The following is a 15,093-nucleotide window of genomic DNA, read 5'->3' as shown; positions in this document are numbered from 1 at the left end:
AGGGAAAAAAAAAAATCCCAGAAGTTTGGATCAATCAGAGAGAGACAGAAGGAAAGGGGAGAAGGGAAGGAAAAAAAAAAAAAAAAAAAAAAGCAATCCAGCCTGCAGCCCCTCTGAGCAAGTGCTGGGGACCTGGGCTGAGCACACCCTCCCGGCTCTGCCTACGGAGTATCCGCAGCTTCATGTAGTGCCTTCGGGAGAGTGAGGGCTGGTTCTTCTGGGGGTGCAGCTGGGAGGGGTGGGGGGAGAAAGGCGAGAGGCTCTGCCGCTGGTCCCCGGGCTCTGCGCTCCCAGCCACTGGCCGCTCATCTGCCCGAGGGTCCGGGCTGGGGGATAAGATGAGCGAGAGGCGAAGATCGGCGGTGGCCCTCAGCTCCCGGGCGCACGCTTTCTCGGTAGAAGCCTTGATCGGGACAAATAAAAAGAGGAAACTGCGAGACTGGGAGGACAAGGGGCTGGATTTGTCCATGGAGAGCCTCAGCCCCAATGGCCAGCTAGGGGACAACGAAGACCCGACTCAGTGCCTGGACCTCAACCCCGGTTAGTGCCACTCCTTTTCTCTCCGGGACCCCCAGCCCCGCACCCTCCCCGCCGGGAGAACGGCGCCGGCCAGGGGAGCAGCTCCCGGGAAACATCCGGGGCTGGGGGTAGAGGAAAAGCGGGGGAAGTTTTTGCGGAGATTCCTTGGATTTTAATTTTAAATTATTTTAATTTTTTTTTTCCGTTTACGGGGACTTCTCTCCTACTCACTGCGACTTCCCCCTCCCCGTGCCTCCCCGCCGCCAACTCCGTGATCTCCGGGAGGGAACGCCGTGCCCAGTCAGCTCCTCCTTCTCCCTCTCTCCTACCTCTCCCTGCCCGCCGGTCGCGGTAGTCCTTCCCGGCTGTGTCGGGGCACGCGTTTCGCCTTGCCCCGGCGCTTCCCGACCATCGCGGGGGTGCCGTGTGGGTCGGGGGCAAAGGAGTGGGGCACGGCACTCGCATGTCCGCGGGACGGGATCCCCCCCGCTCCTCTTCCGTGTGCCTTTCCGAGACACCGGCCACAGCCCCGAGCCTGCCCTGGCCGGGGATTCGGGGGGCGGGGAGCGAGGAGGGGGCGGCCGCCCCAGAGCAGCATTGCGCCGAGGCGAGGGGCGCCGGCTCCGCCGAACGATGGGGACACGCTGCTCCGCACCGCGCCCCGCGGCGGGCTCCCACCCGAGACCCCCGCGGGCCGGGCTCAGCTCTGCAGTGAGGGGCTGGGGGCCTGATCCTCCCTCCCGCCACCTCCCCCAGGATCGGGCCCGCCGGGGCTGCGGGACGGGGCAGCGAAAGGGGCTCAGCCGGGAGCTGGGCCAGCGGGTGACGGGGGGTCCGCGGAGTCGGGCCTCCTCCCGGGAACCGGCCCCTCGGTGTGCTGCGCGGTGTTTGGGAAGAGGGACGGCGACACTTCCCTCGTGGCATTTGTCCTTTTCATTTTAGACTTTTATTTGGTTATTTATTTTTGTTTTAAAAGGGAACCGGTAGCTTGCAGTGATCATTTGGCTCAAGTGAAACCCTCAGTCAGCTCTTGTCCCTCCCACGGCTGTTTCTCTCCGGTCTAAAACGACTGTCCCGCAAAGGCGGGCTGCCCCCCCGCCCCCGCCGCCCCCCCGCTCCGCGCCCCGCTCCCCGGCGCCTGCAGCTGGGGTGGAGGGAGCGGCCCCGCTCGCACGGTGACAGCGCGCGGGGAAAGCGGGTTTAGGTAATTTCTCTTTACTTTTAGTATTCGGATGGGGGGGAAGTGTCAAGCGATTTCTGGGCGCGATCCTATAAGAGAAAGGGCAGATACTTCCTCCACTGGCGCCAAGTCCACTCCGATGCACTTGGAGAAGAAAACACTTTTTGTTTCCTTTTTATTTAATTTTTTTTTTTGCTCGACGTTCCCCGCGCTATCAATAAGCATCAGCTGCCCGAAACCCAGCATAAAAAACACCCTCAAAAATAAACAAAAAAAAAGGAGAAAGAATTAGAGATGGAGATGTAAAAAAAACCAACCCTAACCCTCTGCCGTAAAAATAAAAAAATAAATCTGTTAAGTGTTTTTGAAGGGAGCGAAAGACCAGGAACTGCGCAGACCTCGTCCCGCTTCGCTCTCAAGGAACCGCATTTCGCTTTGCTTGTAGCAGCCGCAGCCTTTCCCGGTGCGGATCCTAAGGAGAAGTAGGTAAAATCTGCTGTCTGGGAGCTCCCTCCCAGCGGAACGACGGGTGTAAAGGAGAGGAGACAGAAGCGATCGAAAATATCAACCACTAAAAAAATGGCTCACGCTTTCCGAGTCCCCCCCGTTCAAAATAATCTAACGAACGAAACAACAAAAAAAAATATCCGCTTTGTAAAATATGTGCATTGGTCTTTTTTTTGAGAACCGTTTTTCGTTAGTTTTTAGCCCCAGTAGGATGTATTTCTGAACTGTCTAGAAATTTACTTTACCCATTTCTCCATGAATTCGAAATAAAAAACCTGGAAAACTCCCCCTGCGCCAGACTGGAGAGCGGGAGAGAATGGCTGCTGATGCCTGAAACCTTAGAAAGCAAACGTGATGTTTTTCATAAAGCAAAGGAAATCAAGAACAGTTTGAGAAATCATTTTTTTAGGAGGTTGATAGACTTTAAATAAAGTCCGCGACTGTAATTTGCGCAGTCACTTCATTAAACCTAAATCCTCGGTGGTGTACCTTTGCTGCCGGGTGAGAATTGATTAGAGGCTCTATAATGGCCACCAAATTCCATCTTTACAAGACCCAATTAAGAACATTTTACACCTGAAGTATTTTAAACTTGACAAAACTCCAGCGATATCGCGAAAAAAAGAAAATTAGAGAAGGGAGTTTTTATAGCGTCCCAAAGGTTCAAAACCAAAACTCCAAGTGGCCGCCCTCGAGCAGCGTGGGGCTGCTCCTTCCTCCGGGGATACTAGCGGTACGGGGGTGCGCACCGGGCGGCCCCGCACACTCCGCGATGGACTGGGAAATCAGGCGGTGGTTTGGGGTGTCATAACGTGAATCGATCTGGCCCGATTTATCGATCGCTTCGCAGAAACCCCCTCGGTTCCCACCCGGAGGGCCCGCAGAGCTGGAAGCCCTCCGCCGCGGGGAAGCGAGCGCCGGCCGCGGGAGGGGGGGGGGTCGCTCTCCGTTCCGCAGCTCTTCCCCGTGCAGATGGGGACGGGGATTTCTCACCCACGCCTTGGCCGTGCCCGGCGGGGGGGTCGGCGGGGCGGCCCCGCTCCGGTCCCCTCGGTGCGGGTCCGTGCGGCAGCTTCGGGGGTCGCGGGGGGCAGCGCGCGTCGTTGCCCCGTTTTGGCTAAAGCGTCACCCCTTATGTGGGGTTTTCCAGCTGTGCCCAAACCCTTCGGTGACAATATTACCCATCCCGTGGCCCCCGGTACCCGGGACAGCCGGCCCGCGGCCGCATCTTCCCGGGGCAGCGAGGCGGTGGGCTGGGGGGTGGCGGGCGGGGGGCGGCGTGTGGAAGGATGTGACACGCCAGCGGGCACAGCCCCCCCGGGCTGTCAAACGTGTCCCCCGCGCCCCCGCGTTAGGTACGTCCCAGCCATGAATCTTGTCGCCGGAGTTAATGTGCTGTTTTACGAGACTCGTTTAAAAGGGGGATAAAACCTGGATTTTAATCACGTGCGGGTTTTAATCACGAAGCTGTGAAAAGGAGTTGGGGGTTAGGGCGGCTGTTCCCCCTTCCTCCCGCCCCGTCCACGCAGGGCACGCCACCCGTGGGGCCGGGGGTGGTAGGGCTGGCGCTGCCGCCACGCAGCCGCCCCGCAGCCGCCTCGGCCCTCGGCTCCCGAGCCGCGGGGAGGAGGAGGAGGAGGAGGAGGAGGAGGAGGAGGAAGGTGGCGGGCGTCCCTCGTCCCCTTGGCAGGTTTGGTTTCAGAGGGCAGCAAAACAATGGGCTCGGGTGTCTCCTGGGTATTTATAGATTAAACCTGAGCAGCGGGAAAGGTCACGGGGGCCCAGGCGTTGCCTCCCTTGATGTATATGTTATTTACCATCGTTTGCAGCCGTGGCTGTCGTCCACCCTTCCCTCTGCCACCGCAGGGGCGCGGGGCAGCGCGGGCAGAGCAGGCGCGCCCCTGGCCCCCCGGGCGGGGTACCACGGGTTACATGTTGTGTCGGGGGGCGCATCCCCCGCGGCCGCGGTCCCCCGCACGGCCGCTGCCCCGGGCGCTCGGGCTCGTTGCGCGGAGGGACGCGGCGGCGGCACAGCGAAACGTGCGGCTGAGAAACCCGGCACTGCTCGGTGTGGGACCGGCCTGGCCCCCCAGGCAGCACGCCGGCGAGTCTGCAAACGAATTTCGCCAGCGCTGGCCTCATAGCGCACATCCCGTCTTTCTTTTTGATTGCATATGGTAAAAACTGCACACAGCAGTTGAAAAAAAACCCAACCAAAACCCAAACAACGGCCAGCAAACCAAACCAGGACATTGTTGAGTGTTTTCTGTTTTGCCAGCCCGCAAAGACATTGCATTACGAATTGTTTTTCGTTCCGTCTGTTTTTCTGAAGCTACATTAACGAACTACTGCGAGGCTTTGCGGCGCGAGAAAAAAACATTTTAAGACCTACAACGTGTTTGTTACAGCCGCTTATCCATAAGCTTAAGATCCGATAGCTTGACAGAGCCTTCCGTGGCTGGCAAGAACAAACCCACCATCTCTTTTACCACGGCGTGTTGTTTCTCCTGCCTGGCCCGGGAGGCTGCAGGGACACAGGGACATCCATCCCAGCCCACTCCCCCGCAGGGCACCTGCCCCTCACCTCTGTGCTCTGCAGCCCACCCCCCCTCCGCAGGGGCAAACAGTTTCTAAGAGTGGGAGAAACGGGACTGATAATGCAGGATTAAATGCTAATAATGCTAATAATAATACTGATAATAATACTGATAATATTAATAATAATTTACCACTGCTTCCGAATGCTTATATTGATGAAGTCCCATTTTTTGAGCAGCGGCTGTTAAAACCTTGATCAGGGAGTGACTTCATTTGGTTCCAAATGTAGTTTCTCACTTCAGCTTTTGTTTGGGTGCTGGGTGGATGGAACTAGGATTTCAAGAGCTGGCAGGGAACTTTTTCTCATCTCTTTCCTGAGGTAGGGTGAATTGCTGTACACCATCCTTTGCACGGTCCTTGAGGCTCGCCAATGAGCAGTGCTCCGTAACAATGAGGTGTAAGACAGAGTGTCAGCTTTGCCTTTGGCAGAATTGCTAGGGACTGGGATTTATTGATGCGATGCCTTTCTAGCAAATGCGTGTGTGACTGGGGTTGTATGAATTCATTCCACCTGTTGGATCATCGGTTCGCCTCCTAAAGAGGGAGTATCGAGCTCGGATCCATTGTTCCCTTGTGTATACGATGGAAGGAAACATGAAAATCTGCCCCTGGTAACTCCTCTGCTCGCCCGTACTCTGGCCGCAGAGCTAATGCTCTCGCCCTTCCCAGAGGAGGCGGTTGCAGGAGGCAGATGGAGCTGTCCAGATGAGAGCCAGGAGAGCCCTGGGGGGCTCGGAAAGGGTTGCCTTAGTCAAGTTCATACAACTCTGACCTTGGAGCCGGAGGAGACAGAGAGCAAGAAGGATTTGTCTCTGCGGCAATATGCATCTTACCGCACTGGTGAACTCCTGCTGCTGGCTTTGCGAAACTCCTCCTGCAGTGAGGTGAATTGCTCACGTTGTATTAAGGGGGCAGGTAATAGAATAATAGAGACAAACCTTACTGAACAGCGGAGAATTTGAAAAAAGGCAGCGTGTCAAACGTCTTCTTTCTTTTATATGTATTTTAAGCCTGCAGGTTTTTTTTACACAGGTTTATTCCATCTGCTGGGAAGGGGAAAGCTGCTGTTTCAAAGGACGTTTCTTGTCTTTGACAAGAACTTTGGGAGAATCCAAAAAGCTTCTGTTACAAGCAAAAGTCAAGTAATTCCTTACAAACCATCAATCATTTCTCCCTCCTCCCACTTGGGACTGAGTGCTTATATCAAATATCAGCCCAGCTAGCCTCTCCTCGGGCAGAAGTGTCCTGCTTTATCTGTATCTGTCTTTAAGGAAAACTGATGCTTTTTTCAGATGGAAAAGTTGAAAGCTGTCTTCCAAGAGCGCTACATTCAGGAAAGAGCACTACATTCAGGAAAGAGCACTTGCATTGTTTTACAACACAGGCGGTACCACTTAAATCACTTCTATTCACACAGATCACTGCTCCTATTTTAATCAGTTGGATTCCTGTGTGAACCTTTGCTTGCAGTCTTATGTCTTCAAAGGTCAAAGTGTGTGGCTTTTGTTAAGTTATCTTTTTTCCTGCCTTCTGATCTAGATTAATAAGCTTACACTAGTTTAAAAAATGCACTAAAATTGGTCTGAGAGCACTCGGAAAATTCCTGGATATATGGAGACTGGCTCATATGGCATTTACATCAGTTCCTGTTGCAAGTAAAATTTATTCAAGTGTGATTTAAATCACCCCAAGTGTCCATATTGAAATCCGTAGTTTATACCGGTGATGTAAAATCGAGTTCAATGAAAGAAACTTAAGTCTTCTAAGACTAACAATGTTTCAGAGATCAGCAGAGTTTCCTGGAGAGGCTGAGCTTGCCAGTGCCTGTTGATGGAATCATAGGATTTTTGCTAGCTCTTAGCAGTCTGACATCCTCCTGAGCAGCACAATGACTTTGCAGTAATGGGATGGGACATTATGGTTAAACCCTGTCAGCAAAGGCAGGGGGGGTGTACAGGCAAATGGTCAGTGTCTGTCAGCCTGGCAGCTGCCTGGCTCCTTTCAGTAGAGCTGCAGTGGGCACCTGGGTGTGCAGGGAAACGCGAGCAGTGCCTAATCCTGCCCGGAGCAGCTCTGCATAATGGGACATCAACAGAGTTGGCTTTTCTGGCTTATTATTCAAGTTTCTACAAGTAAAGAGTACTGTGCAGCAGCACTGAGCCATTTTGATTTTCAGAGACAAAAAATGGTGTAGCTTGTTGCTGCTTATTTCCAGCACTAGTTCACACAGGTTATGGTTCCAGCCTTTCTGCCTGCGAGGCATCTGCTGCTACAAAATCCAACGCCATTGCATTTCGTGTGGTAAAAGCTGTAGTGTGCATTGGTAAGAAGGGCTAGGGGAAGCTAACATGGGGTACGATAAAATGAAATTGAAATATCTTTGAAAGCAGATTAAGAAATTTTGAAACTGTGAGAGGAAGTGTAGTGCCAATTCAAATTTTAGCAACAACATTCATGGCGGGGACATCTTTTAATTGCGTATTCTGCAAGATTAGAAAACAATGAATCAGTAAATCAATCCAAGAAGTGACAAAAGCACTTGTTAAAATAATATTTACAATAATATTTACATATGCCATTTGCTCACTTGAGCTATTGATCTGACAGTGTTGTGAAGATGGTGAAAGGACTGTCTGAGTCCAGCCCTGTGGCAGAGGGCTGCCAGTGTCTGCTGTATTTTTGCAAAAGAGGAATTCAGAGGAGGATTTTTCATGTGGGGACTGAGCAGAAAAAAAAGTGAAGGTGATGAGGAGGCATTTAGGTTTTCTTGCATAAAAGCTATTTTTTTAAAACCTTTATTGAGAAATGGGAAAACTTAGGTTTTGGCCCACCTTTAAATATTTATTTTTGTATCATCAAACTAGCTCACATTTTTAAGTTATGCAACCATTTTAAAAATGGATCTCCAAACCACCTTGTTTAAATGAATTTAAAAATATTGTTAAAATAAATTGTAAAATGAATTTGCAATTTAAAATTAAGACATTTAAATTTAGAAAATAATGAGGTCAAGCATTTGGACATTCAAAACTGCTTCCCAGTTTTTCATCTTCAAAGTTCTTTGCCACGTTCTGCAGTATTTCATAAATAAGTTTCCATTTTTCTGAAGCTGTATTTTCTTGGTCAATTCACTCTATATATTTTTTTTAAAAAAAGTTCAGCTAAACTCTTGCATGGTAGATAGAACTCAGTCCCTGCCCCAGGGGACAGTTTCACTGCACTGCATCTGCACCTGCTCATTCTTCTTAAGGCTTTTGCTTTTTGGGAAGGAAATCTTCCGGTATTGTTAAATGGACACTCTCAGCCGTGTCCACACATGTGGCTCTTGGAAAGGAGCTTGGGAAGAAATTGTTGCCAATCGCCTTTAAAAGAACCGATTTATCGTTTTTAAAGAGTACTTCAGCAACTGGTTAAGAACTGACACAAATCATATTAATAATCAGCCCATTTATATGAACGCAGCCACAGCAAAAATGGTTTGAAAATCAGTGAGCCAGGGCACACAGAGTGATTATGAATGACTTACAGTTCTTTGACTTCACTCAGGGACTGGATGCAGTCTTGGCTAGCATTAACTTTTTTCCCATGACCAATGAATTAACAAACCCAAGCCTCAACTTTTAGGAGCTTCAGGAAATAGAGAAGTCCCCAATCAGAAATCTACCCACAAACTAAGCGGGAAACCGGAGACACCAGAGCACCTTTGCTTTTAATGAGAGTGAAGAACTGTGCACCATAGACTTCTTAAGAAGCTGCCCCAGTTAATAGCAGTATCCCTAAATAAGATACCAAAAATGCTGACTGACTGTGTGGATGCAGAAAATAATTCTAAGGAGAACACGTCATAACATTTAGAAACGCATGGTGCATATGATGAGCAGGTTAGGGGGTCTTCGAAGATAGGTTCTTGTTCATGTTATGCCTGAAATGCCTGCAGATAGTTCTGTAAGTCTGAGTTTGCTGAGGAAGGAGAGATCTTGGGAACAGACAGAGAGATTCACAGACAGGCTGTTTTTTTTCACCTACTTGCCACATCAGATTGTCCTCAATCCTGCTCAGAGCATCTATTTGAAGGTCGGTCATTAAATGTTCATGGGTGTTATTGTCACCACTTCTACAAGCCTCACTTAGTTTGGTGAAGAAATTATTCCAGCACTGTCCTGTCATCCCTCTTTTGGCTTTGCACATAGATGCACTTCGCACAGAAAAAATGCAAATGTGTTTTTATTGTGCTTTAAGCAGTCTTTCTTCTCTGTGTGAAAAAACAGTAGAATACCTGTAGAGCAATCCTTTGTACCTCAGACCTGAACGGAAACACTCCCACTGGCTTTTGTAAAAGCAGACTTTGGCCTTGAGGTTGTACTGGACCCTGCTGCTGCCTTAACTTGTAAAAAAATAACATGCTCTAATTGGGATTGGCAATCCTAATTTTTCAGTTGACGTATCCTCTTGCAAAGCTGTGTATTGCCCCTGAGTTTGTTCCTTTATTTATCAGGTATCTGCAGAATTAGAAAACATAGACACTAGAAGTGTCCTATGACTTTGCAAAATACAGTAATGCAAAGGCTGCATGGAAGCGCGCTGAGGAGGCAGCTGCTAAAGGAGGGCCTGATTCTGCGAGGGGCTGAGCATCTGCATTTCAAAGGCCTCGATGGGGCCGATTTGCAAAGGTGCAGCTCTTGTGACTTTATTTTCAATGTCATTAAGGATGTGTAATTGCTCTGCTCTTGACCTCTAGCTTGATTTCTGCTCTGAGATGCCCTAAACAGCCAGTGGTCACCCAAGCACTGCCTCCCCCTCAGCACAGCTGCCAGGGTCCGAATCGCTTTGACTTACGGATGGGGATTTCTTTTTTGTCTGCTGGAATGCTGTGTCAGTCTGTAGGAGTTAAAATAGTCATGACAGTGAGGTTAATGCCTGGATGATCATTTTTATGCTATGGAAGGATCATGTTTTCCTCTGGTCCTCAGTTTTTCTGCAAATGGCGTACATGGTATGAACACTATCAGGATGGGTCAGATGTAGGTTTCTGGATTATGCCCGTCTTTGCAATTTCTAAGTGCTCCTGCCTTTTTAATGTGTAATACAGTAAAACAGTGCTCCATACAAGGCAACGAGGCTGTTATTTTTAAACTGAGGAGTTGTTTTTTTACTTCAGAAAATTTGATCTTTTTATGCCGAAAGGTTGTAGGAAGCTGAGAAAATATAGAATCCAGCACATGGCCGTGGGTGCCTAATGGTTTTTATTTTGCTGCAGAATTTAAAAGATAAATAGCAGATTTATTATTGTAGGATTTGGGGGTTTCCTGTGCCAGGCTCCTTGGAGCAAATAAAAAAAAAGTCTTCATTTACCATCAAACAACCCTAGCAAATTCTTCATCTGCCTAGCGGCAAAGCAGTCACGTTATTGACTTCAGTGCTGGGGAGTGTTACCCACATAAGACTGTACCATCACAGTTCTGCTATGCAGGTCCCTGCAACGCGGCCGGAGCGGCGGAAAGCCTACACTGCCCCGTCAGACTGCTCCCGTTATTCCGTACATAGTGATTCTGTTTACTCCATAACTCAGGAAATTGCGCTTGGGCTGGGGAGAGGGAGGGCGGCTGTGGAAGTGCCTAGCAGTGTGCCGTTACAGCAATGGACAGTAATTAATAGCTTTTGTGAAAATATAGTCATATAATACAGATTCAGGAAAAAAAATAAAAATCCATCCCGACTTGTTCTGCTTCTTGGAATGAAAGATTCAATTGTGAAGCAGCTGTTTATTACGAGTGTTTCAAGACTGATTGCTCGAGTTACATAATTAAGGTGCTGAGCATCATTTATCCAGGGTAATTTGGGAATAGTTAATTTAGAAAAAATGGAGAGAGGCTTGACTGGGTACATGTGGGGCACACAAGCGAGTAATCCACTACGGTTACAGCCTTTAACAGAAAAGCAGTTCAGCCCCAAAAGGGGACGGCAAATGTCTGGGGTATTTGTTGCCTCTGCCCTTTTGCCACGCTGGATGCCCTGCCCTTGGTCATGCTCTCGGACAATCCCTGGGCTGGGGGGGCCCGGCCTTCTGGAGGTGCTGACTTCTCCTTGGGCTGGGAAGTGGATGAGGAGTAACAAATGCAGAAGAGGAGTGCTGTAGCTCAGCCTGGATGGGGACTGGGGGGTCCCTCGGTGGGGAGAAGGGACACACCGCCCCAGCGGGCAGGCGGCTCACCACCCTGTCAGCTTCATTTGCATCCCGAGTTGCATGCGTACGCTCTCCTGGGGATGGAAGGATGGTGAAACCGGGAAGAGACGTGTTAATAGGGGCAAAGAGTAGGAAACCAGGCAGAAAGGGGGGATCACTGCTGGGGAGGGAAGAGGAGAAGGAGGCAGGAAAGGGAGCAGTGCAGTGCTTCATTTCCTACCCACCGGCTGCTCGCGGCATGAGGAGGAATTAGAAACTATTTTCAGACTTTCTCCCTGCATCTGGGTACCCTCCTGGTTGGTTTTTTCTTTTTCTTTTTTTTTTCCTCCCCCCCTTCTTCCCCCAACTAATGTATGGCATGGTTCCTATAATGAAATATACCATTTAAAATAGTTTCTGAAGGCAACTTTGTGGGTTGTACCAGACAAATGTGATCATTTGGTGTAGCTTAGATATGTGAGAGGCGTGAGGGGAAAAAAGGGAGAACCTCTCAAATAAGCAGACGTTCTCAGGAAAAAGAGCAAGGTTTCTTCCCATGGTCTTTGTTCTTCATGGTTTGAAGTGAAAAAGTTAGGCATTTCAGGAAAAATTGTAAAGACTCTTCTACATGAAATATTTTCTTTTACAGTGAACTCCACAGGATTTTTTAGAAAAATATTTTAAATCCTATTTGCTACTTTCACTACTTTTATTCAGGCCTTCAGCCTTTTAATAATCAATAGGTGTTACATGTGGAGTTGTTTTAAGTCTATTTTATTACGCAGTTGCATTGACTGTACATTATTGATTTCTATTGTATATGAAGTCAGATATTTATGCTTTATATTATTAATATTTAAATTGTCAGTGTACAGAAGTTTTTTATGTGCTGAGAAAACACATTAGTCATTATTGCAGTGAGTGTAGTTATTTATGATATAGGTATACCTAAAGGCAATTTCTAATTGATAATTAAATTATGCATAGCACATTTCTTATTGTTAAGGAAAGAATTAAACTTGACTTATGATAATCAACTGCTACCGATAATTCAGTCTTCCCCCTCTATTTGAAATTTTTACTTGTTATTTTGTTTATTGTGTATTTTTCCTGAGGGTAGGGGTGGAGGGGAGAGGGAGGCAGCTCTTTTGCACAGCAGCAAATTTTTTTTGAACTGTCACTTTGGCTAGGGCCACATAAATTACTTGAAGAATTATGAATAATAGTAATGGTTTCTTATTACAATTATTTGTGAATTGACCCTTCATCATTTTATTTATGAATATGCAGACGCTGCTGAGTATTCATGAAAATACTTGAGAGTCCTGAATTAAAATCTAAATAATTACATCTCAGATGGTTGCTATTCACTGCAGCATTTACACAGTGGTGTTTGCTGTGCAGATAAATGGGAGGAAAAAGATAGAGTGTATACTAGTTATTTTGTGTTTCTTTCCTGAAAAGTGTGTTTCTTTTTTAGTCTTTTTTCCCTGTTTCCGCTTCCTTTTTTCTTTACTCCAGATGCACGGTTGCAATATTTTTGTCTCGTCTGAGTCATGACTTTTCTCCTGTAAATCAGGATGCTTATCTAACTTTATTTCTGAAGCAAGAGGTGATTCGTTGTTAGCACTCGGGCTGTTACACATACTTGGACTGTTGCCTCTTTGGGACAGCCCGATGATCTCCTTTGCTTACATGTAACACTACAGCAGCGTGTCAGTCCACATCCAGGGCTTCGGGACATTACAGTTGCACAAAGAATAATATTTTGAAGGTGTTGCTGGTTAGTCACCTTCCTTTAATAAGACAACATTCACACCAACCGTTTACACTGCGGTTGGTTAAATTTTTTCCCGTGTACATACTAAGATGCGATCTTCATTTCAAATGCCAGACTTTGCTTCTTTGAGCACAGCAGGTCAAATGCTCTTAACCCTTCCCTGGTATCTCTGTCATTAGGGAAATGGGGACTTCAACTAGGATTTGTCATTATGTTACTTGTGGTCTGAGTTTGGCATCATTTAATAATCAATTCAAAGGGACGCTCGGTGATACTCAAGTAGGAACTCAAATCTCAATACAGTGGAAACCCTAAATGAATAACGAAGAAATAATGAAAGCACAGTTCTGTGAAGTAGAACAGAGATAGTGTGTTGTTTCTAGTGAATTTCTAGTGAAATCTTTATTTTATAAAGGAATATTTTGTGAAAAAAAAAATCAGAAATTCCTGAGGTATGATTCTTCTTCCTCTGTCTAAGACGTTGAGAGAAAACCCCCTTTCTTCTGGTGTATCTTAAAAATAAACAAGGGAGTAGAAAGCAGTAGTTTCTCATTTGTGGGTACAGAGAGCCATCTGAAGCTGAAGTCTCAGTCTGCAGAATTTGCAGAGCAATTAAAAATAACAAGGTTCCCAATTCTAATTGTTGGATCAAAATACATCCTGATTTAGTAACGAAAGCACAGGAATCAGTCAGTGACTGAGTCCCTGACACAAGGGATTTGCAAAATTGGAGATTTAAGGGTTTCATTTTCTTCAATTAAATTTTGGCTGCCCTCGCACAGATATAAAGATTATTTTTTATGCGGACATGACTTTCAAAAGCTATTTTAAAATATTTGTTTCTTTGTTTCTCTTCAGAACAGTCTATAGATACCTATTTGGGACCAGATTCAGGAAGCAGCTGAGAACTCTAGCCCATCCTGTCACTGTATTTAAACAAAAGCTTAACAGTGACAATGACTTGTACCAAATATCTAATATTCCCCATTTTTAGTGAGTGTAGTTCTCCCTCTCTGTTTTGTTCCCCCCCCTCTGGGATTTCTTTTGTTTAAGAATTAGGGATTTTTTGGCAGAGAACAGATTCTTGCTGCTCTTACCGGTTCAGAAAAAGCGACTGCCTAATATTGAACAACAAAGAATTTGGGTTCAAATCCCATTTTGCTTGCTATATAATTTCTCCACGTTGCATGCATGTATAAGCCTTTATATAGATAGATGCATAATATGTACATGTATATGTTATACTAACAGTATTTTGGATATATATTTTTTTTAATAGGACTGTAGTCTAGTCTTTTTCTAGGGCCACTAAAACCCTAAATTTAATCATTCAACATACTTTCACTATTTTAGAAATACCAATCTTTTCTGTTTCTATTTTGCAATTACAGTTTGTTATGGCAACAAGTATTAGATACTAGCATTACGTTTAATGGCTAGAAATAAGAGAAAGCTGCTCTGCAAGAAGTTTCAGGCATTTGGTAATGAAAGCTACTTTCATTTTACAATGGGATTTAAACACCTGTTTTTGCACAGGGCAGCAACACAATGCCTTACTTTTTTAATGGGACAAGCACTGTTTTATGCATTGATTTATCCAAGCAAGTTTGCTGCACATTCCTAATGTTGGTAACTTGAAGGCAGAACTGTCTGCTGTCTTTGGTGAGAACCACTTGACAACAAAAGCATTCCCTTTTATCCAGCAGATATATTCGTGGCAGAAAGGGTTTCCCTCCAGGCAAAAGTGGAGGTGAAATCCTCTTTTAGAAGGGCAATTCAAAAAATTCCCCGTGTTAAACAGAAGTGCAAAAAACTCTTTTAATGAAAGACAGATTGCAAACCTTTGCCTAAGATTATCACTCCACTAAACTGAAGCAGAGCAGCCGAAATTCCTGCATCATTTACATCCCATGAGCAAGGCAAGGGCAAAAGCTGGAGGGAAAATACTTGATAGCACAGGAGCAAACAGCTGTGAGGAAGAAAAAGCTGCGCTTTTAGTCGCTGAATCTCTTAGCAAAAGAAAATAATAGTTTAGTAAAAGCCAAACTAAGCAAACCCTGGGCTGTGCCATGCCATAAATCCTTAAAGGGACACTCTCAACTCAGATTTTTTTAAAAAAACACAACAGTTCTGAAGTCCTCCAGTTTCTGCTCCCTTTAAATACTCTGGCTGGCACTTAGAAGTGTATAAAACAACTTCAATTTTTGTTCCTGGGACCCTTCCCTCTTTGTGTTTGCAAAGGTGGTTTCTGTTAGCCAGTTTCCTCCTTGCCATCTGAGGCCCTGATCCTGCCAAAATGTATTCATGTCCTTCACTGCGGCGAGACTCCCATCAAAATCCCTCCCA

The 15,093-nt window shown here is 46.7% G+C and overlaps 1 protein-coding gene across 1 annotated transcript in view; it reads left to right on the top strand.

The window, feature by feature from the left end:
* Positions 1–338: 338 nt before the first annotated feature.
* The window catches only part of TBX15 (T-box transcription factor 15), a 98,079-nt gene continuing 83,324 nt past the window's right edge, over positions 339–15,093 (top strand). The window contains exon 1 of the mRNA XM_037389795.1: positions 339–540. Within this exon, the coding sequence (XP_037245692.1) occupies positions 339–540 (202 nt within the window). The remainder of the gene's footprint in view (positions 541–15,093) is intronic.

Source organism: Falco rusticolus, chromosome 5, assembly GCF_015220075.1.
Source record: "Falco rusticolus isolate bFalRus1 chromosome 5, bFalRus1.pri, whole genome shotgun sequence".
NCBI lineage: Eukaryota > Metazoa > Chordata > Aves > Falconiformes > Falconidae > Falco > Falco rusticolus.
This window is presented reverse-complemented; position numbering and strand designations above follow the sequence as displayed.